This window comes from Dermochelys coriacea, chromosome 5 (assembly GCF_009764565.3).
Source record: "Dermochelys coriacea isolate rDerCor1 chromosome 5, rDerCor1.pri.v4, whole genome shotgun sequence".
NCBI classification, from domain to species: Eukaryota; Metazoa; Chordata; order Testudines; family Dermochelyidae; genus Dermochelys; species Dermochelys coriacea.
In genome coordinates this window covers 72,444,657-72,468,828 of record NC_050072.1, presented here as the reverse complement: position 1 = coordinate 72,468,828, position 24,172 = coordinate 72,444,657, and the positions used below count along the sequence as shown (strand labels likewise).

Here is a 24,172-nt window from a genome sequence, read left to right as displayed (position 1 = left end):
GCATTCGGTAAATTAAATGTTTCTATAACTTGCATTAAAACTGTCTTAGTGCTAAAATTTAAAGACATATGCTGGAATGCATCTCAATAGTGATCAGAAACAGAGCAAGAAATGAACTGGATAACAATGTATTTTAATGTATTCTGAATTTATGTTAAGGAATGCACCGTAAAACATGTCGTCACTTTATGAATCACAATAGCAGAATTTTATCTAAAAATAGCTGTCATGAGAAATATGTTAACACTTGACTGCCTTCTTTCCCTGTGGATTCTTAGTCTTTTAACTGCTGAGAATTTTTGGCAAGTTTATATAGAATAAAATATCCTCTTTCCCATCACCAAATATCACAGCATATGGTATGCTAAAGCTCTTCCTGATTATTTGCAATTAGATCAAGATCAACATTAATATTCTGTATTTAACTTTTTATAATTGAAATAGATCACATGATTAAGACTACGTTTTAGTCTTGGATATTTTTAATAAAAGTCAGGTCACAGGCAGTAAATAAAAATTCACAGCCTGTGACCTGTTCATGACTTCTACTATATACACCCCTAACTAAAACTTGTGGGCGAGGGGCTGCCCGGGGGTGCCGCTGGTGCTTGGGGGGGGCGGCGCCGCGGGTGGTAGCATGTGGCCCAGGATCCCCACTGGTCTTAGGAGGGGGTTGGTGGGGCCGGCACGCTCCCTACCTGGCTCCATGCCTTCCCCCCTCCCACAGCAGCAGCAGAGTTTGGGTGTGGGAGGGCACACAGGGTTGGGGCACAGGATGGGGTGAGGCGGGCTCTGGGCGGCGCTTACCTGGGGGGCTCCCTGGAAGTGACGACATCCCCCGTGCTCAGCTCCTAGGCAGAGGCGTGGCCAGGCAGCTCTGCACACTGCCTCTGCCCAGAGTGCTGGCTTCGCAGCTCCCATTGGCCAGAAACCGTGGTCAATGGGAGCTGCGGGGGCAGTGCCTGCAGGTGGAGGCAGTGCGCAGAGCTTTTTTCCTCCCACCACCTCAGAGCTGAGTGAGGGGGATGTGGAGCCCCGCAGGTAAGCACCGCTCAGAGCCCATCTCACACTGTCCTGTGCCCCAACCCTGCCCCCTCCCACACCCAAACTCTGCTACTGCTGGGGGGACATGATGCGGTGGCCCAAGACTGCCCCAGTAGCAGCCAGTGCGACTGGCGCAGGCCTGACTCAACTGCCTATGAGCCAGGCACACTAGCCACTGCAGAAGTCACAGAGGTTAGGGCAAGTCAGGGAATCCAAGACTTCTGTGACAAATTCGCAGCCTTAAGCTGATTAACAGAGCACAATCACTGATCGAGGTGCCAAATACTTTGTTTTTACACTCTACTGCTGCCACTGGCTCCGTTTTATTCAACTATGTTATCAGCAAGGTGTGTATTTTTTCTGCTTTTAAAAAAGTATTTAACAGGGCTGGTGTTGAAATGAAAAAGTAACCAATGATTTTCTGGCAGAGCTTAGCTAACTAGAGTTTAAAAGCTATTTACATAGAAACTCTGCAGAACATGCACATCCTGTATTTTTTTCAACTTACTTTTGTTTATTAATTTCATCAAGTGTTTCTATTTTAATCTAAAACTCTGTACTAAACATGCTTTGTTCTCTACTGCTTCTGTTTTTAACATGGGAATATAATTTACATTTAGTACTATGAAGAAAATGAAAAAGCAACTTTTGGATTGACAGCAAAGGAAAAAAAAATGTATGTACATTTTTGTAGTACTGCTCCAAATCATCACTTTAAATCAGTCCAAACAAGAACAGTGATAGGGCACCCTTAAAACATAACCACAATTGTGCACAAACAGCAATAAAAAGTTCATCCTCAAGTTTATGCTGTATAGTAAGAAATGCAATCACAGTAAATACTGAGGGCCAGATTCTGCTCTCAGTGGGGTTACTCCAGATATACATCAGCGTAACAGAGAAAAATCTAGTCTTGTATATTAACTCTTATGAAGGGAATATCTGAGGGAAAGCAGATGGGAGAATTAAATATATAAACCTCTTATGTATTGAGAAAGAATCCAGCTTGCACTCTTATCTCTGTTTTTAACCCCCTACTAAGGTAGATAGATAGCTGCTCACATAAATTAATTCTGATTCCTACACTTAAGTGAAATGATTGACATTTTACTATAGCTACATGTGGATGGAGGAGAAAGGAAATGGAAGCTGTTGAATTTCTAGAAGAGCTATGCAGAATACTATAAACTGAAAAGTGGGGTGAAAACTATTCAGAACACTAAAGCTATCTATCTATATCTATATATATATAAAAAGGTTTTTTTTGTTTTTACAGCAGGATAGCTAATGCCCCTTAGCTATTCTGCTCTAAATCTTAGTGCAGCCAAGACACCTGTAGTTTTTACTGCAAGGTAGCTAGGCAGGGTCAACACTATACCTGCCCCTTCTTAATCTTCCAGTAAAACTACAATGCTAAATATATTTCTAAAAAACTTTAAATAAAACTAAGGTCTGACAAGAAGAGTACCATACTTACAGATGAAAAAGGGTGTGGACAACTTTAATACTTGTGACAGGGTCAGGCCGGATGGCTAGAGGAGAGTAATAGAAGGCAGATATATTAGCCCCCGGTAAATACGTCCCTTTTCCCTGGGTAAGGTAACAGGGAAGGTTCCAGAACAATCAGGAACCTTCTGGAGACAATTAAGACAGACAGGCTGATTAGAACACCTGCAGCCAATCAAGAAGCTGCTAGAATTAATTAAGACAGGTTAATCAGGGCACCTGGGTTTAAAAAGGAGCTCACTTCAGTTTGTGGTGCACATGTAAGGAGCAGGGAGAAAGAGGTGCTCGGAGCCGAGAGTGAGAATGCATACCGTTCGAGGACTGAGGAGTACAAGCATTATCAGACACCAGGAGGCAGATCCTATGGTGAGGATAAAGAAGGTGTTGGGAGGAGGCCATGGGGAAGTAGCCCAGGGAGTTGTAGCTGTCGCACAGCTGTTCCAGGAGGCACTCTAGACAGCTGCATTCCACAGGGCCCTGGGCTGGAACCCGGAGTAGAGGGCTGGTCCGGGTTCCCCCCAAACCTCCCAACTCCTGGTCAGACACAGGAAGAGTTGACCTGGACTGTGGGTTCACGAAAATGGCCAAACTGAGGGCTGCAATGAAGTTCCAAGGCAAGCAAATCCACCAATAAGCGCAAGACCCACTAAGGTTGAGGAGGAATTTTGTCACACACTATACTGCTTTTTTGTTTCTTTATTGATTTTACAGGCTTTTACCAAGAGTAAATAAAGCTGTAAGCTCCAGTTTCCTTCCAAATTTATCAATAGTCTGAATTTTATGTTTTATCATCTAGAATCTTCAAGATTTCTTCAGTTTTTATGGACCAATATAAGCATAGTTTTGATCACTAAACAACACCATATTTGCTCATTTGCAGAGCATATTTTACCTTCTTGCACTGCTGCATCTCATTTGACACACAGCCAATGGCAGCACTTGCATCTCTTCTGTAAACTATAATTGGTTTGAAGAGGGGTTTGTATTTTTTTTTTTTTAAACAGTTAATTCTTGAAATGCCATGAAAGTTTAAAAACTAGTTGGACATTATTTCCTTGATCATTTGTACAATTCCTTACAATACTGACAGGTTTCAGAGTAGCAGCCGTGTTAGTCTGTATTCGCAAAAAAAAAGGAGTACTTGTGGCACCTTAGAGACTAACAAATTTATTTGAGCATAAGCTTTCGTGAGCTACAGCTCAATGCATCCGATGAAGTGAGCTGTAGCTCACGAAAGCTTATGCTCAAATAAATTTGTTAGTCTCTAAGGTGCCACTAGTACTCCTTTTCTTTTTACAATACTGCACATCCAGCCTCATTTACCATTGTAGCTCTCTTTATAGATATAGAGTGGAGTCACATCTTACGCGGGGGTTAGGTTCTAAAGTCAGCGTGTAAGGCGAAAATCGCGTATAGTCAAATTACCCTTGAAAATCCCTTGAATCGCAAACCGGAGTGCTGCAGGGTGGCCAGGAGCATCATCTATGATCATCAACACTTGACTTTAAAGTCCTTTCTCTTCGAGGTACCGCTTGACCACTGGAATGAAACACTTGTGGAACCAACCCAGAAATAATGCTGCCGTCATCCAAGCCTTTTTATTTGATTGCCAGAACACAGGTAGGAGATTTCTGTTCTTGCCTTTTAGGGCACGGGGATTTGCAGCCTTGCAGAGCAAGCTTGGCTTAATTAAATGCCCAGCTGCATTGTCGCAGAACAACACAGTCATACGGTCTTTAGCTGCTTTGAAGCCAGGAGCTTGTCTTTTTGATTTCTAACCATAAGTGCGGTTGGGCATTTCTTTTTCCCAGAAGAGCCCAGTCTCGTCAGCATTAAAAACTTGTTCTGGAAGATAGCCCTTTTCTTGATTTTCTTTAATTGTTTGGGGTAGGCTTTTGCTGCCTCTTCATTGGCAGATGCAGCTTCACCAGTAGTCTGCACGTTTTTGAGGTTGAAGCGGTTCCTAAAACTGTTAAGCCAACCTTGGCTGGCTTTGAATTCCTTCTCATCAGAAGGCTGTCCCTCTTCGGCGGGAGGTTTCAACAGCATGTAGAGGCTGTCTACACTACCCGCTGAATCGGCGGGCAGCGATCGATCCAGCGGGGATCGATTTATCGTGTCTAGTCTAGACACGATAAATCGACCCCCAAGCGCTCTCCCATCGACTCCTATACTCCACTGCCGCAAGAGGTGCAGGCAGAGTCAACGGGGGAGCGGCAGCAGTCAACTCACCGCATTGAAGACACCGTGGTGAGTAGATCTAAGTATGTAGACTTCAGCTCCGTTATTCAAGTAGCTGAAGTTGCGTAACTTAGATCGATTCCCCCGAGTGCATATAGTTGAATTCGCGTAAGTTAAATGCGCGTATGATGCAAGTCACCTGTACACAGAAGCAGTTTCCTTTTTCAGACTTTATATCTGTAAGATTAGCTAATTATAAACTTTTAATTCTATTAAACCCTTGCATTTTTTTTTGAAACTGGCAGATTAAGAATGAGACATCTGCACCCAATATTCTCTCAGCTATCACTTACAATTACATAATTACCAATTTCTTTAAAATATTAACTTTTTTAAATGCTTTCTTTAAAATATACCTCACAAAAATGTGAAATATATTTTCCCTGCATCTGCTAATATTAAAGGATTATGCACAAAACTGTAGGTCAAAGTGACAAATTTAAATAAAGATTTTAACAATCCAGAGAATAGTTAATCTATTTGTGATTATTCTAGTACAGGTCAAATAGAGGAAGTAAAAGATTATGACCATGTTTCTGTAAAAATTCTACAAACCCAGGAGATCAACTATTTTTTTCCTTTGGTATTTTCTCCTCTTTGGGGTTTTATTTGGTGTCAGGTCTGCTAAAGCTCTACATCAACTCATGAACAATGGAAGAGTACATCCCAAAGTAGAGATTAGTCTTTGAGACAGAGTATTTGGAGTTTCACTTGTTCATATGGTGTTGACAGAGCTTTCATCCACTCCATTTGTGTCTACTTCTGCTAATTATTTTTCTTTATAAACATTTCATCCATACTTCATCGTGGCATTTGTGCTATACAAACACTGACTTTAGCTGTGAAGGCAAGTAGCTTCCTCTAAGGGAACAAAATCACTGTCTTAGCCACTGCTAAAAACGATGAAAGAAAAATTAAGAAAAAAGAATTTAAAATATATCTATGGTGCATGCAGCCCAAGTTCACCGAAAGATTGTGAATCCCAAGGCCATTCCCATCCCCAGGTTTACTGCATAAGGGCAACCAATACTACTGATCAGCCTGCAAAATAAATCAAAGCAGGGCTAGACAACTTTTTCATATGCAAGCCAGGGCCAATATCAAAGATAAAGAGGGAAAAAACAGCACACAACATGAGGTCCCAGTTAATGCTAGTGAGAAGCCAGTTCCTATCACAAGCTTCTGCAAAAGAAGAAGGCTTAGTATTCCTACCATGATGCTGTCCCTAGATCTTTCTGGTGATCTCCATCTTTCACATAGACCTTTGGCTACTAAGTGTCTGGTAAATCTGAAACACTTTCCCATCTCTAGGTGTTATTTTCCTGATTTCATCCCAGAATCTTAAGGAGAGAAAGTATCTGCTACTCCCTACTCTTCGTTCCTGACTGCAGTGAAGGAAGCGGGAGATGACATACTGGAAAGCTCTTGTAAAAATATCATCCTTGATATTTTTGAAGGTTTTTTTTAAAATATAATTTTCCTGGTAAATATTCATTGAAAAAACATGACTAGAACTGAATTTAGCATCAAGCAGTTGTTGTAAAAGGCTGTGATTTCATCCCAAACTGAAGCAGAGATATTTTCATAATATACTGTAAAAGGGCAATGCAAGGATTAAAATATATATCTGTAGTGGCAAAAAATGCAATTCTTTGACAAACTATCATGTCTGATGGCAGTTTAGACCAGAACAAAACCAAAAAAAGCCTTGCACTAACGAGGATGTAGTTTTCAAGCTACATACGGGAAAGAGTTCAATGAAAAACATCTTTTAAAAAAATATTACTACATTCAATAGCAAAAGTAAGGAAGTTACCAAATTTTGCAAAGCTATATAAAAAAATGAAAAATTACTTAGCAAACAAAGCTGACATCTGAATTGTGATCAATTGAGGCAGCAAACAAGCAAATGTTGTTCAGCATTTTAGTGCCAGAGAGAGGGTGGAGGCTTCCCAATGTCCCATCCCTCCCACTCCCTGTTCACCTGACTCTTCCCATCTATCCCCATTTATACTCCTCCCCATTAAGCCCCCCCTCACTACACTCCAACCACCCTCTCCATATTTCCACCTACTCTTCTACCCCTAATCACCTACCCTTCCCAGCAAGCACTGCATATATAATTTATTTTCTTTACAGAAATAGTTCTGGTGATTTCTGAATATTCTGCTGTACTCAAATTACATTTCCTCAAAATAAAAACACTCCATGTTGGAGCAACATGCCTCCTTTTTTATTATTATTATTTCTTCAAAATTCTGCTCTGGGTTGGATTTGAACTCATAATGATTATGGGGAGTGCAGATTCATTAGCTACAAAATTTCCTTGGAGCCACACAGGTCCTGTGAATCTTAGGTGCCGGAACACCTAGCTGGAGAAGCAAACTATATGGAATTTGATTTCCCCCAAACAGGTTAATAGATGTCATGCACTTTGTTGGGGTAACCCTCAACCATTGGAGAACCTGGTACAATCTCAGCCACGGTTTATATCTATCTGTGTCCAAAAATTGGCTACCAGAATAAGTGAACTTTAAGAAAAGAAAAAAAAATATTCTGGGCACTGTATCTCAGGAACCTTTTGTTCAAATAACCCCAAATTTAGTTCACTGACCTAAACCATGTACTCCTCTAAGGTACACAATTTCAAGACAATCCGATTAGTCAAAGATTTTAGAGCACTTTGAACAGTAGCACTATAAATAGAAAGTTGGTCTTAATCTTAACTATATTTGTCAAACTATGTCATCAGACTAGACTTCCTGCTAGGAAGTACTGTCGCAAAAAAAAGGCAGTAATCATTAATACACACCAGAATATAAGAGGATATCAAAAACTGGAAGATGGTTCTAAAAACAGTTTTGAAATTGTTTTTATTTTCTTAATGAAAACTTTCTTGAAAGAAATTACACTTGATCAATACACTTCTTTAAAGATATTGCAAGAGGATTTTTGTCAGAATCTAAAACCACATAAGATCCCTAAGCATCTAATAACCCTTAAAATGTTCATACAGAAATATTCCAAAACAAAAAGGTTACATCAAAAGCTTCCATGTACATAGGAACACTCTTTTGATACCTTCATATTAGATGCCTCTGTTTCCAGTTTTGTAAGATGATTTGAGTTGTCCTCTAGTTCTTGTCGTAGGTTTGAGTTCTCCATCTTTAGCGCCTCAACTTGCTTTAACAACTGATCATACGAAGCTGCAGCCATTCTGGGCTACCCCTGAACCTAAAAAACAAAAACAAAAAACAAACAGGTTTTTAGTCCAAGTGTTTCAGAAAAAAAGCATTGTGAATTTTGAGGCAATTCTACCTCTTTCTCTTCCCCAGTTTCTGAAGATTAATATGTATATTTATTAAATTACTAAATTTATAATCAGTATGACAAATTCAAGGAAGAAGGGTTTCAGAGTAGCAGCCGTGTTAGTTTGTATTCGCAAAAAGAAGAAGGAAAGACTTACAAGTTGTTAGAAGTTTTATATTTGCTAATCTTAAAAATACATAAATAAATTGATCAGGAAATATTTATTTAGATATATGATGCAATATCCATTACCATGGCTGCTGTACAAGAAGTTAAACACAAACAAGAAGGAGAGAAAAAAGTATGGAAGAATGTTTGTGTGTCTTAGTTTTGTGAGGACAAAAAGTAAAATAAGTGAGAGGAAAAAATGCTCTAAGTCTTAGGGAGACCTACTGACATCAGAGAAGGCTCCACATTACACACAAGGCGTTGACAAGTAATTGGCAATTTGGCAATTACCTAAATATTTATATCATGCTCATCACTGTGCAATGTAAGCAACAAGAGGAAAGATGTGGCCAAGGTGGTATGAACGCCATTAGGATAATATTCTTTGCTCTGTGTGTATGACCTGAGTAAAGACTTATTAACAGTTCATTTTTAGAACAATCAATAAGCATTTATAAACTGTTCCTGAAAAACATTCATCACCTACAAATCTCAGGAAACCACTGGGATTTCTGGGTAACCAGCACCTCTCAAGATCAGGCTTATGGAGACAGTGGGTCAAAGGATAACAGATATAAATATTCAAGAGACTTAACGCGAAACATCTTAAAACAGTATCAAATGTAGCAGCAGTCCCAACAGAGAGGTTTTGCAACTGCAGCAGTCTGTACTTCTAGAGACCTGCAATATATTTCCAACACTATGTGTGATCTGATTGCACAGCAGCAGAAATAACTGATTATTTTTAAAATTAAGATATTACACATAGAAAATAGGGAGGAGGAGAGCAGGAAAGGGAAGAAATGACAAAATAAAAGGTTGATTACATTGTTATTACTAACATTTTTATCAACAGAAGCTGTAATTGAAATATTACGAATTAACAATACCACTAGCAAATCTACATGGATTGGTCGGTAATCTTCATTTGTGGGAAAGTAATAATATCTGTGATTCCAGCCCAAGATAGTACCACTGCCATGCATGTATCCAAATGCACGTTTTTCTGCCATTTTATAATAATTATATTGCAAAACCTCAAGCAAATTGTGTCCTATGATGACTTTAATAGTTAGCACGCAGTAAGAATTGTGCAACTAACATTCAATAGTATGAAGTAATGTAAATAGGTAAGTTTGATACATTTCACAATGAGAGTTAATCTCTTAATCATCTGCCATTTAGCAGAAAAATAGCAGGCTTAACATTTCATACATGCACACATCATCTTATCACCTTGTCAACCTTACAGAAAGAATTTCCTATCTGAATATGGCATAAGACATTAAACCTACAATTCAAAAGAGAAATATAAAAGGCTTAGAAGTTGGTATATTCATCTTCTAGTCATGACTGTGCTACTTTGGGAATTCCCTTAAATCTAAAATTTCAGATTTAAAATCTTGTCTTGAATACACTGCATACATGTACAGTCTGCAAACTATTCAGTACCTTCAGAACTGTACCCAAGACCACCTAAAAAACTAATTTGTTGTAAATTTCCAGTATACACTTTGAAGTCTCTCTAATCGATTTAAGTTTATTTAGCTCACTTGATGAAAACAAAGCCCACACTGATGATCAGAGGAATAGGAATAAAAGTACATAGATGCCATCTGATAAACCTTCTTTCCCTCTGATTTTAGGAAGCAAACTTTCACATCCCAATCATCTCACCTCATTCAAGAAGCTGGGCTAGGAAGGGGATGAATCATTTGAGGAACTGACTGCAGTGAGAGGGTGCAAGAGTGTCCCAGAAAAATCCCAAATTTCTTCCATGCTGTGGTCACATTAGGAATGAGGCTCCATCTTGGAGAAATTAAGGCTCTCTGAAATCATTAGCTCTGCTCAATGGAGTCTGTGTTGATAAAAAGTTAATTCTACCTAAAAGGCAGAGTGATGGTAAATAGGTTGTTTATCGTATATGATGTTACATGAACATATCAATATTTATATAAAACTGTGCACACACTCTCCCATTTTACATTATTTGTTTTACACATTTCATTTATTTGTTAACTACCTGCCTACCTAAGAAATAAAACTAATAACTGCAGTGTTCTGTTTCTTTCTATAGCTACAGTGAGCAATCCCGCACTAGTCCCCCACTGGACTAGATCTATGAACTTTTCCATCTCTAATTTCTACAACAGTATTTTATCAGTCTTTAAAGCTTGTAATGTCAACACCATCTCAGTGTTCATTTCAGGTTATAGGATTTCACCAGGTGGCAAATTTAATTGATCATTTGTTGCACCTTTGAAATGTCAGGTTTCAGAGTAGCAGCCGTGTTAGTCTGTATTCGCAAAAAGAAAAGGAGTACTTGTGGCACCTTAGAGACTAACAAATTTATTAGAGCATAAGCTTTCGTGAGCTACAGCTCACTTCACTGTGAAGTGTGAAGTTTGCAGTGAAGTGAGCTGTAGCTCACGAAAGCTTATGCTCTAATAAATTTGTTAGTCTCTAAGGTGCCACAAGTACTCCTTTTCTTTTTTTGAAATGTCAGGAAGACAGATACCTCACTTTGCCATCTGTTTATTAAAGAACTGCATTTTAAATTTAATCAACAGGTGATGGTATTATGAGTATTGAGCATCTGCATCAGATTTTATTTATTTATTTTACAAATTAGGTTGGTCAGTGGTGAGAGGGAGAGTAATGAATATGAAACCACAGGTCAGACTCTGCCAGTCTTGCTCATGCTGATGGTTTTTACTCAAGCATATAGTCTTCTTGAAGTCAGTGGGATTAGTTGCATAAAAGAATTATAAGATCCCCAGAATTGAGAATGGAGAAAAATGGAAGATGAGAGGATCTGAACGGAGTGGAAGAATGGTAAGTGAATAACCCTAATTAAGAGATTCTTAAATAAAAATGAGCTCAGAGCTTGTTTGGGGGTTTTTTCGGACGGGGGGCGCAAGGTGTTAAAATCAGTAACGTTCTAATCATGAAAGCTTTTTAAAAAGGCAATGTACCTTTTGTGATATTTATCACAAAGAAAGTAAAACAAATAAAAGATTGTTCCATATACCAAAACTCAGTGAAATCTGAAACAGGTTGTAAATCAGGTAGATTAAACGCAACTCAAATTGGCTATATGTTTTAATATAATCATTCCCAAATCCAGTAAATGATACTAGCCTTTAATGTGTCTTTGGACATAACATACTGTGGGGTCACTTTATCAAATGAAAGGAGAAAAAGTTGCACCCCTAAAACACAGTAATAAAAACTGATTTATTTTTTCCTTTCAGAAAGTCCCTCAATGGTAGGAGTAGGTACTGAATGCTCTCAAGTAAACCAAGTTAAGAGGGGCATGCAGCACATGGTTAATTTGAAGCTTGCTTTTCCCCACTCTGCTCTCAGATTAATTCAACTGAGCCAGCAAACCTCAGAGCTGAATTTAAAAATTGACTTCAGCTGTCCAATTTTGTTTAATTGCCTCAAATTGTTGCTATTAACCAAAAAGCCAATATAAAAATTAGAGAGAGAGTGGGTTCTCAAAAAACTGAAGATTCATTGAAAGTTGAGGGTTTTGTGGAAGTGTGTAATTTTCATTGAGGGGAAGGAATGCATTTTGATAAGATCCAAACATTCTGTTTTGACATTTTGGAACAGAACACTATAATGTAAAATACATTTCTAAATGAAAAATTGACTTAATTTAAAAAAAATCAAAACCAGAACAAAACATTTTGATAGACATGAAAACACTTGATAAATAAATTTCCTTTCACAGGAAATTCTAAAAAATTTTGGTTTTTGTTCTTTTCTGGAATGATTTTTTTTTTGAACTTGTAGAATTTCCCATGAAACAGAAAGTCTTGTTCTCACTCAATTCTACTATTTACATTTTTTCAGTTTCCAAATTTCTCCAGTTTAGAGATACTGATATTTATTAGCTTGCTCCTATATTTCTGTAAAATCTTTTGTGAAAAAACTCTCATACCAGTCCACACACAGAGGGTTATTGTATGTATATGCAGGGGAGATATGGAGCCACTAAAATACCGGACATAATAGCTATGCCTTTTTCCTCAGCAAGGTGGAAATAATTTCTTAAAACAAACCTAAGAAAAAGAAGAGTCCCTTAGTCTAGAAACCATCATCCCTAATTCAGAATTCATTTATGGAGAAAAAGTGGATAAAACTATAGGGACTTCCCAAACATTAAACATAAGATCAAATTTCCAAAAAAAATGCATCAAGACCAGTGTGTCTTGCAAACCAAGGTCACATGGAAGTGAGGGCAGAAATATGCTGAGGGAACAACTCCTCCCTACATGATCACTTCCTGTTCACTGAAAAAGTAAAATGACATTTATAGAAACCCTATACAGTGACCTATAAAGTGAGAGAGATCCTCTTGTCCTGAGGAGCAGGCTGAACCAGATGATGCCTGGCCCAACACGGTTTGCAACTGTGGCTAAGATCTTTGCTTTCAAATCTGAAAAAATACAGCTAAGCTAATCAGACCAGTACCAAATTTAGCAGTTAGAAAAAAGAAAATGTTAGAGCCTGATTAATGCCAGTATTGCCAACTTTGTGATTTTTATCATCAGTCTGGCAATATTTAGTGTTTTGCTTCAAGCCTTAGCTACTGGAGTCAAGTTCTTACATGAGAACCTCAGCTTTTATGATTTTTAAAAATATGTTTTTAGAGGTAGAGAAAAGCTTTAAAATGTGAAATGAGTAACCTAAAGTCTTAAAAGCCAGAAAGCACATAAAAAATTCTACATTTTATTTTTAAATTCACGATTTTTAAGCCAAATCTCATGAATCTTCAGTGTTGGCAATATTGTTAGCCACCTTTTTCTGTGAATTCCATGATCAGGAAAAACCAAGGCTCTATTATGATCCCCCAAAACCTATAATTCCAAGCAATTCACTTTCTCCTCTGTTGCACGGGGGCCCAAAACCTCTGAGAAAACAGACAACCAAGAGTCAGCTCAATGAGGAAAAGAGAACTACAAATTTTATAGTATAATCATAGACTCGGACTTTACGGCCAGAAGGGACCACCATGATCATCTAGTCCAGAGGTGGGCAAACTACGGCCTGCGGGACCCTCCTGTCTGGCCCTTGACCTCCTGGCCTAGGAGGCTCGCCCTGGCCACTCCCCCACTGTACCCCCTCCTCTGCAGCCTCAGCGCACTGTGCCACCAGCACAAGGGCTCTGGGCGGCCAGGCAGCACAGCTGCAGAGCCACAACCTGACCCGGTGCTCTGGGTGGCGCGGCTGTAGCACCGCCAGCCACCGGTGCTCCAGACAGCGCAGTAAGGGGGCAGAGGGGGTTGGATAGAGGGCAGAGGAGTTGGGGGTGGTGGTTAGGGGGTAGGGGTGTGGATAGGGGTCAGGGTGGTCAGAGGGCAGGGAATAGGGGAGTTGGATGGGACAGGGGTTCTGGGGGCAGTCAGGAAGGAGAGGGGGGGTTGGATGGGGCGGGGGGGGCAGTCTGGGGCAAGGGTTTCAGGGGTGGTCAGGAGACAGGGAGAAGGGGTGGTTGGATGGGGGTCCCGGGGGGCAAGTCAGGATTGAGAGGGGTGGTTGGATGGGGCAGCGGGGGGCAGGCGTTTCAGGGGTGGTCAGGAGACAGGGAGAAGGGGTGGTTGGATGGGGGTCTTGGGGGGCAAGTCAGGAATGAGAGGGGGGTTGGATGAGGCAGTAGTGGGTCATCAGGGGACAGGGGGTGGGGTAGGAGTCCCGGGGGGGCCATCAGGGGCAAGAAGCGGAGGGGGGGTCAGATAGAAGGCAGTGGCTGGGCAACGCCTCACTGTTTGGGGAGACACAGCCTCCCCTAACCAGCCCTCCATACAATTTTGGAAACCCGATGTGGCCCTCAGGCCAAAAAGTTTGCCCGCCTCGATCTAGTCCGACCTCCTGCACATTGCTCACCACAGAACCTCATCCATCCACTCCTGTAATAGACCCGTAACCTCAAGTCCTCAAATCATGATTTAAAGACTTAAAGTTACAGTGAATCCAACATTTACACTAGTTTAAATCTGCAAGTGATCCGTGCCTCATGCTGCAGAGGAAGGCGAAAAGTACCGAAAACTGGCATGTCTCTCTGGATGTGCCAGTTATACTCCTAACACAATAGGAAAACTTGCAGACCATTTAAGGATCACTTCTCTTCATGTCTATTCTGCAGGAGCGACACTTGGATACAATATATGCCATTTTTTTTTAACATAGGGCTTCAAAAATGTTCCCATCACCTACTAGCTGAAGCACTAAACCTTCTCACCAGAATGAGAAATAGCCCCACATCCATGTCTTCCAAAAAAACAACCCGCCTTCTCCCCACACACACTTAAGGGGGCTGAGTATACTTTTCTCAAATGAAAATGTCTATACAATATTTTTAATGCCTACAGTCCATTAACAATTACCTTTCCTTTCACCTTTACTCCATTTTTCAGGTCTTAATATTAAATATACAGTGCTTTTCATCTGTAAATTTCAAAGCACTTTATAAAGGGGATGGAGAAGCTACAGATGGAGAAACTACAGCACAGAGAGACAAAGCGACTTACAGTAGTAGTAGCAGAAGAAATAGATCAAACAAGTAGCCTGGGACACAACAGGGAATTGAATCTGGGTTTCCAGGTCCCTGGCTAGCACACTAACCCTGATCATCCAGTCTCTCTCTCTCCCCAAGAGTTTAATAATTCTTCTTCTATAGTGTAACTTCTCCCTCTTACTAATACCCCGTGTCTCAGGTCCTCCACAGCACAATAGAACTTAATATCACTGCAACAACCGAATTCAGTGGCAACATTAATTTATTCCATTGACAATATAGCACACATATATTTGTATCTCTTGCCTGTCTTAGAATGTCGCTCTCTTGCATGTGCATCAGTGAAAGGGGAGCTTGAAGCCAACTTCAATGGTTCATTGCTCCAGCTACTGCACTGTTCTCCATCCTATGCTTCTGGATCTCCATTCTCTGAATGCAAGCTGCCCTGTAGCTCAAAATCCCAGCTCCCCAGCACCTAGCTCCAGTGCACAGTGCAAGGAATAGGCACTGAAATCCAGTTTATTCCTTTTGTGAGGAAAGCTGGAGAGCAACAGGTGGTTTTACCTGGTTCTAGAAGAGTAGGACAACAAAAAAACAAAATTTCAGGGGCCTCCTAACAGCACATTTCATGGAAGAAATGCTGAATTCAGTAGCATCTGAGAAAAATGTCAAATTCCAGTCACAGAATTAAGCTTTCGCTTAAGACTGGCTGCAAATTCAAGCAGGTAACAATGCAGTGGTTCATACTTTGAAGGTTGCCCCCACAACCACTGCAAGGTACCATGACCAGACTTTAAACAAGTTATAAAGCTCTATTACAGGGGTCGGCAACCTATGGCACACGTGCCAAAGAGGGCATGCGAGCCGATTTTTAATGGCACACTTCTGCCTACCGAGTCCCAGCCACCAGCCCCGCTCAGCCCGCTGCCGAACCCAGGCTGGACCCTGGCAGGCAGCAGCGTACCATTAAAAATCCTTCCTGCCCGGGCCCACTCTTTTCCGCCCCTCCACGCCCCCCCATCCCCGGCAGGGTGAAGAAGCTTGGTCCTCTTGGCTGCTGCTGCAGAGCAGGCAAGCTCCCCCCCGCCCCGCCTCTTCCCTCAGCATGCTGGGTTCCTGCCCCTCCTCCTCTCCATCCCTGCCACCAGTCAGCTGATGGCCCTTGCCAGCAAGAGGGAGAAACAGAGCCGCAGCACACTCGCTGCTCCCGGGAGGAGGCGGAGAAGAGACGGGGACGGGGCCATGGGGTGGAATCAGGGCATATCCCCTCCAACCCCCTGCCGTGAGCCACTCAGGGCAGGGGGCTGGGAGCACCCCCATGACCCCAGCCCACAGCCCTGACCTCTGCAACCCCAAGCCCCCTGCTGTGAGCCACTCAGGGCAGGTGTCTGGGAGCACCCCCACGTCCCCGACCCCTGCAACCCCAAGCCCCCTGCTGTGAGCCGCTCAGGGCAGGGGACTGGGAGCACCCCCATAACCCCAGCCCACACCCCCAGCCCTCTGCCCTGACCCCTGCACCCCCATGACCCCAGCCCTGACTCCAGCACCCCCCACACACCCCTGCCCTGACTCCGGCACCCCCCCACCCCACATCCTGACTCTTGCACCCCCTACATTCCCACCCCCACCCCTCGCACCAAATGGGAGCTGCCCAGGTAAGCACTCCACCCCCAAACCTCCTGCCCCAACCCTGAGCCCCCCCCCCCATTCTAGCTCCTGGCCAGACCCTACACCCCAACCCCAGCCCTGTGCTCAGTGCACTCCCACCCTCAGCTCAGTGCAGAGAAAGAAAATGAGCTAGAACCAGGGAGAAGGTACCCACTCTATGTGGGCAGGTCCGGGATCTCAGACCGGCAGCGGGTTGAGTGGGGCCGGCAGCCGGGACCTTGGCTGGCAGAAGCCGGCGGACGGAACCCCAGACCGGCAGTGGGCTGAGCCGCTCAGCCCACTGCTGGTCTGGGGTCCTGGCCGTTGGCCCCGCTCAGCCCGCTGCTGGTCTGGGGTTCTGGCTGCTGGCCCCTTGCCAGCCAGGGCCCCGCTCAGCCTGTTGCCAGCCTAGGTGAACAGAACCCCAGGATGGCAGCGGGCTGAGCGGGCCGGCGGCGTAAGATAGCATTTTAATTTATTTAATTTAATAGCTGTTCTTACTCTTAAGTAGTAGTCTTCCAGTTGGACTCTCCATATAAACGGAAACAGAATGAGATCTTCAAAGTTTGGTCCACAGACCAAATTTTATATGAAAGGATGCAGAAATTATATGAAGGACGAAGTTATGAAACAAGTTTTGTGCTGCCTGGATGGTGTGCCCCCTGGAGTACTTCAAACAAGCAAAATCAATTTAACTGCCTGTCTACCTATACACTATGTCAATATTTATCTGTTTCCCTGAGTTAAGTGAACTGAAAAATATTTTCATTACAAAATTAATTTTTTCTTTCTTTTTAATAAAATGGTTTCTGTAACTGAAAGAATTATTTCAATACCAAATCTTCACATAGGAATGCAGACAATGTAAGGTTACAGCAGTTCAGTCAAATACATCTGGTTTGGCTTTAATTCTTATCATAATTCAAAATACTTTACAATGAGCTTGAATATTAAATAAATAGGGCCCTACCAAATTCACAACCATGAAAAACATGTCAAGGACTGTGAAATCTGTTTCCCTCCCCTTCCCTGTGAAATCTGTATAGGGCAAAAGCACAGCAAAGATCAGATTTCACGGGGGAGACCAATTTGAGAAATGTTGGAGATTCTGACCGAAATGGGTGGGGGTCACAAGTTTATTTTCAGGTATTGCAGTATTTCCACCCTTACTTCTGCACTGCCTTCAGAGCTGGAGAGAGGTAGCTGCACTGCCTTCAGAGCTGGAGAGAGGTACCTGCTGACCGAGGGCCCAGCTCTGCAAGCAGCAGCACAGAAATAAGGGTGGCAATACCACACCATGCCATCCTTACTTCTGCACTGCTGCTGGCGTCAGCTCTGCCTTCAGCTGTCGCTCTCCAGCTGCCCAGCTCTGAAGGCAGCGCCACTGCCAACAGCAGCGCGGGAGTCAGGGTAGCAGCACTTCAATCCCTCCTACAATAAACCTATTGACTCCCGCACACACAACTCCTTTTTGGGTCAGGATCCCTACAATTACACCACCGTGAAATTTCAGATTTAAATATCTGAAATGATGAAATTTATGATTTTTTAAAATCCCATGACCGTGAAATTGACCAAAATGGATCATGAATTTGGTAAGGCCCCATAAAAAAAGCTTAGATTTATCACAGTAGAAGTGTTAACTAGGATGCATCAACTACATATTAATCCTATGTAAACAACACATTTGCTTTTACATCATAAAAGAAATTAGAATATATGTAGATATTTTACATTGACTTTTTATTGTATCTCCATACAAGAGTTTAAGAAAGCCCAACTGTTAAATACACCATAAAAAGCTGTATTGTCATTACTTTGTGTTCTTGAAAGTCTTCATCAGCCCTAATTGGGAGGGCGGGGGGGGGGGGCGCGGGGGGAAGGGGAGAAGCAGGAAGTGGCACATTGGGAAGGGATATCCTCTGCTTACTATCATGCTATGATTTCTAGGCATTTTTAATTGGCTACAGAGAAAATGAACTGGATATGAACTTTGTGAGATGACATTTAGGTAAAGGATGTGAGAATCTACTGCTGGCAGGTTAGAATGACTTAATAAGTAATTAATCTGAGTAGTTTACAATAAGCAAAATGATTCTGTGCAAGACTGATGGTTTTTCGTAAAGTTTATAGGACAATTTATTTTAAAAATTTTAGCGTGCTTTAAAATTCAATGTTACAGTGTTCCCAGCCATCCCAACTTTTTATGTAAAATGACATTTTTATACAGCCTCCATTTTAGTCTCTCTCAAATCATTCCTAAAACTCATTCTCTTTAGCATGTTATACAAAATTGAATGTCCATATTTCAAATTTTAATACAACAAACCCTTATGCCACCAAAAATACATATTCTAACCTGAGGCCAATGCATAACCGCTGTAACCTGTGCCTTTCTTCAGTTTTATATCTTGTCTGTAATCTGTCATCATAGAGACCACAATCCTGTAGATGTGTAGAATGTTTTGTTGTGATTATTTGTTAATCAGAAAAAATACACACAAAAATACAGAGTACATTGTTTTACAGAACCCTTTTAAACAAAATTTGCAACAGTCTAAAAACTAAGTTTCTACATACATCCACGGCCCCAATTATTTCCAAATTTAGACATTTAAAAATGCTAAGCACTCTAATAACGTTAAATTGCTATGTGCAGAGCAGAACTACCAGAAGTTATTGGAGTATTTCAAATTTTCACAATCTTTAATTTAGAAAGTGAAGTAACATTAGTGGAACAGCTGTGAGCTACTGCACAGATTTCTCAATTTAGTATAAAGTCAAATAAATGCTTATTGGTTCAGAGATCATTAAAAACATCAAACTGAAATTAAGGAATCTTAGGTAAGGATTTTTATTAAGGAAGCTTAAGTCAACCAGAAAAAAGAAAAATTATTTTTGCAGACCATTTAAAACTAAATCCATTACAATCCAAATCCATAATCCACAGAGTCCTTCAAGGCACTGGTCTCAGCCTTCTAATACTAACGAGCTGAAATGGAAAAATATATTTACCACTTTCTCCTCTCTGATCCATCTACAGTTTAGTAGTACTCCTGGATTGCTCATTGACACTAAACTCTTACATAGCAGCACCCATGAGTAATGCTTTCTATCACCTCTGGTTGGCATGGAAACTATTCCAATCTGGCAGATGATGACCTGGCCTCAGTAATACACAGCTTTGTCACCTCCCATCTAACTACAGCAATTCAATATTCCTGGGCATGCAGCCATCAGCCTTAGGAAATTGCAACTAGTACAGAAAAACAGCAGAGCATCTCTTTAGCAACATGGGCTACAGTGAGCCTATAAAACCTGTCCTACATATTCTCTAAACTGGCTTCCCAGAGAACACAGCTAAGTTCAAGAGCTTGATCCCCATTGTCAAGGTGCTCAATGGCCTGGGCCTAAGATACCTAAAAAGATCATCTAAATCTCAGATAAAATAGTGGTTCACAAAACTGCCCCTCAAGCACAACAGAACTGTGTATCACAAAGGTAAAAAGTCATATTGTAGACATCAGAGCCTTCCTGGGAACTGGTCCAGACATTGGAATGAACTCTCACAGGAACTAAGGACTATCACAGACCTCCCCACCTTCCATTCCAAGAGCAAGCTTTTTTAATGTTGGCATTGGTAATAGAATACCTACCAGTGTGTCCCTATTAAAAAAAACTACACTACATTCATCCACTCCACATGGGGGAAACTGTATGAGAAAGAATGAACCACATGTGACAGATGTTAGTCATGTCACTTAACGCACTCTGGAATACTCCCAGATATTACAGCGATGAGGACAGTATACGACCCAGAATGAAATACTACACTTTGTGCCTATTTCCATGTATCTTTTTCATCAATGAACTCCTGTTCCAGCTTCCTCTAGCTGAGTATCTAAGTCTGAGGTCTTTTAATCATATTTTCAGTAACATTTTCTCTAATACCATTTCAACCATCTCTTGCTTTTACCACGTCCCAGAAACGGGCATTCTCCTTGACCCCAAATTAATCTCCTTTCATCATATCAACAATTTCTTCAAGAACTACCTTAACCTCCATAATATTGCCCATATTATCTACTCATGATACAGTGGACAGGGCACTGGATTGGGACTCAGGAGACCTAAATTTTATTGTTGGCTCTGGCGCTGACCCGATGTCAATCATTTTACCTCTCTCTCTCTCTCTCTCTCTCTCTGTTTCCCAGCCTGTAAAACAGGTCTAACAATACTTATCTCCCTTTGTTAAACACTTTGGGATCTATGGATGAAGCACTAAGAACATGTTATTACTATTCTCCATCTGCTCACTGTTATTCATGCCTTCATTCTCTCCACTTTAGATCAGCAGATTTTCCTCCCAACTCTTCTCTTGCTTTTGCTAACTACTTTTAGATTCTACTCCCAACTTGCCACTCAAGTCATTTTGTGACCACACTATTCCCTTTTGCTGTATCTGTGTACAATTAATAAAACAGTACAGGGAGATTTTATATGAAAGATAGTATACAAACTAAACAGTGATTAACTCCATGTCTCTCTTTCCATCAAACTGTCTCATTTCCTTGATATTTAGTCATCTCTCTGGAAGTGCTCCATTTTACTGCAGAATTCTCCTAGCAACAGAAAACCACAACCGTGTTCCTTCTGACAGCCTGCTTCCATGCAGAATGACCACTTTGCATAATTCAGACAGCTAAACAAAGGTCTTCAAAAGTCAGATTTTTTTTGTCCAGCACTAAACTGAAGATTCTTCAGCAGCACTGCTTTAGATGTATACAGCATTAGATCTGAATAAGGACTTCTACAATTGTCAGTGTAGAATAGTAAAAGAATCGTAAAGGAACTCTATAACCTGGAACTTAGAGGGTTTTTAGATTGAAATCCTAATAGATAGAAACAAAAATAATTGACTTCTATGAAATCTTATGAGTCTGCATTAGCCAATTCCTTTTTGTTAGAAATCAAGTAACATATTCAATATATTGTAATCTGAACAGGTTCTGTTTAAGCAGCCCAGTCATGACAGTCTGGGATACACCAGGAGCTCTGAATTTTGGTTTCATAAAAATATTTCTTTAAACTCCTTTAGTGATTTATCAGCCTAAACAACTACTTTTGTTACCAATGGCTTCAAAGTTTTCAATGTAACATGTTGAGAATACATAAACCTTGGCCTTGTCAGAATCCAGAGGCAACAAAATGTTATAGAAGGTCAAATTAAAAATCTACACAACTTGTTTAATCTAAAATTTCATATATGACATTATAGGTGGATTAATAATGATCCCTGTAGTTAAGGCTGGCCAACACTTTCCATTGTAACCCTTTGTTTTCAAAAAGAAAAGGAGTACTTGTGGCACCTTAGAGACTAACAAATCATAATAAATAAATCATAATAAATTATACCGAAAGGACTGAAGGTAAAAAATCCATTATAATCTACACACCACACAGACTATGCTGACAGCTTGTGCCACACACTCTCAAAATTTGTTAGTCTCTAAGGTGCCACATGTACTCCTTTTCTTTTTGCGAATACAGACTAACACGGCTGCTACTCTGAAACCTTTGTTTTCAATTGCTTATGACTGATTAACTATTCAGGTTGAAATTTTTGTTATTTGGGTTGAATTTTGAGAAAGTTTGAACAAAAATGTACAGCTATTTCAGAGAACAAGATTAATAAAAAGAACAGATTTCAGAGTAGCAGCCGTGTTAGTCTGTATTCGCAGAGAATCATAGAATATTAGGGTTGGAAGAGACCTCAGGAGGTCATCTAGTCCAATCCCCTGCTCAAAGCAGGACCAACACCAACTAAATCATCCCAGCCAAGGCTCTGTCAAGATAGTTTTTCTAAATTAAAGAAACTTGTACAGTTCTAAATCCTCCATGATTTGGAGTAGAAAACATAAATTTGACAGATATTTCTGAGGTCACAGCAGTGCCTTTCACTGTCCCCCAGAAAATCTGACCATATTGTGAAGCACAGAAAATCATTCATTGCATAAGCACAACAACTTGTTAAAGGCTCTTTTAATTCCAAATGCACAGCCCATTCTCCTAGGCCCTGTTAAGCCTTCTGTTCCCTCTATCTATGATAAGCATGAGCTAGATTTCCAGAAGGGACATAGGCAAAACAGATCAAGCCACCTTCCCTTCCTCTGCCATCCATCAAAACACCTTACAGTCCAAGGGAAGGATCACTGGGTTAGGAGTCAGAAGACTACCCATCTAGTTCTAGTCTCACCTCTTTCACAGACTAGCATTATCAAAGAGGCAAGCAAGTATTCCTTAATCTCACAAATGAAACGGATGATTTCAAGTGTCATACAAGGTTACTTTTGGCAGAATGGGGATTTGAACTCAGGCCTCTAGTATTGTGGATCCAAGCCTCAATCAGTTAGCTACATTGCCTCTCAAACTGAATATGCCAAAATCATGCAGCTTTGCTAATGTGTCTGTAAAATGGGACTAGTACTCCATGCCTAGTAGAGGAGAGGGGATCTGATAAAGTATCAAGTGATAGAATTGCTTTGTTTTTTCTTTCATTAAAAAACTATTACATTACACACAAAAGCCTCTTTATGTTATATGAATTGAAAGACAATAATTACACGATCACATGCAATTTCTTGCATGGGATATGTACAATATAGGAGACAACTGATACAATACAATATATACAATATTGTATATAGATCCACAAGCACAGTCTACCTTAATAAGGGAGTTAAAATTAGTAACCATTTTTCACATGAATGAAGAATATGGTAATGGGGAGCAGTGTTCCCTATACATAGGACCAGGTATTTACAAAAAATAATTTATTAGACTACCTTCCCAGAAGTTTAAAAATTAAGTATTGTCTCGATATTGTCCTTTTCTCTTTACAACCCTTCTTTACATTTTTTCTCCAATGGTGCTAAAATGAATATAACTGATTTTGTTTAGTGCGTTCATTGGACAGCCCTGAAAGTAGTATTTGTTCAATTAAGACAATTAGGAAAAATATTTTACATCAATGTTGCTATTTCTACAGAAAGTTTTCAAAAAGCAGTAAGATTTGAAAATTTACTAAAGCACAAATTTGTATAACACATCCTTTTAACTATTTTAAAGTTTATACTAGGTTATTGGTTTGATGGTATCCATTACTAACAAGTACAAGCACTAAACTGTACCTTTGAAAAAATATTGTTCTCAAATGTAGTGCTTGTAAAAAGTCCCTTACTGTAAATAAAAATAAGATGTCAGGTTTCCTTCATGATTAAATTACCACATGGGAGAGAAAAGTGTGTTTCTTTATATCATATTGCCAACACACATCAGTCCTGACCTGGAGGATCTAGAGGGTCCACCTCTAGAGGTTAGAGAATTATTCCGTTTTCAAAGTCCAGGAAAACTCAAGACTTAAAACTGAGCAACGGAATCTCACATTTTTCCCCAGTTGCCACGTGAGAAAAATTCTAGGTTAACATCTGGGGTTGTCAATGCTCACGAGAAGATGAGATTTTATTTATAATACCATCTGTCTGCTCCAACACTTATCTCCTAATTTTGTAACTTGGTAGAAAATCTCTCACAAAAAAAATAAAGTCCTGCTTAACATCTCAGTGTATTGATAATCTACAAGTTTCTATTTTCTGATACAATAGCAAATGAGATCATTAGGAATCAAAATTCAAATATGTTTGTTAGGTAGGTACATGTAAAGCTCACTTA

General features: G+C 40.5%; 1 protein-coding gene across 11 annotated transcripts in view; it reads right to left on the bottom strand.

Annotated features, from left to right (window-relative positions):
* APC (APC regulator of WNT signaling pathway) overlaps window positions 1–24,172 on the bottom strand; it is a 191,565-nt gene that overhangs the window by 126,485 nt on the left and 40,908 nt on the right. For 8 of the 11 annotated variants that reach the window (XM_038401215.2, XM_043515560.1, XM_043515559.1 and 5 more), the window contains one exon: window positions 7,873–8,025. In XM_038401215.2, coding sequence (XP_038257143.1) covers window positions 7,873–8,007 — 135 coding nt within the window. In that variant the 5' untranslated portion in view covers window positions 8,008–8,025. Of the gene's footprint in view, window positions 1–7,872; window positions 8,026–9,945; window positions 10,153–18,800; window positions 18,887–24,172 lie in introns of those variants that run through there. The other 3 variants (XM_038401208.2, XM_038401210.2, XM_038401214.2) reach the window with 2 other exon arrangements.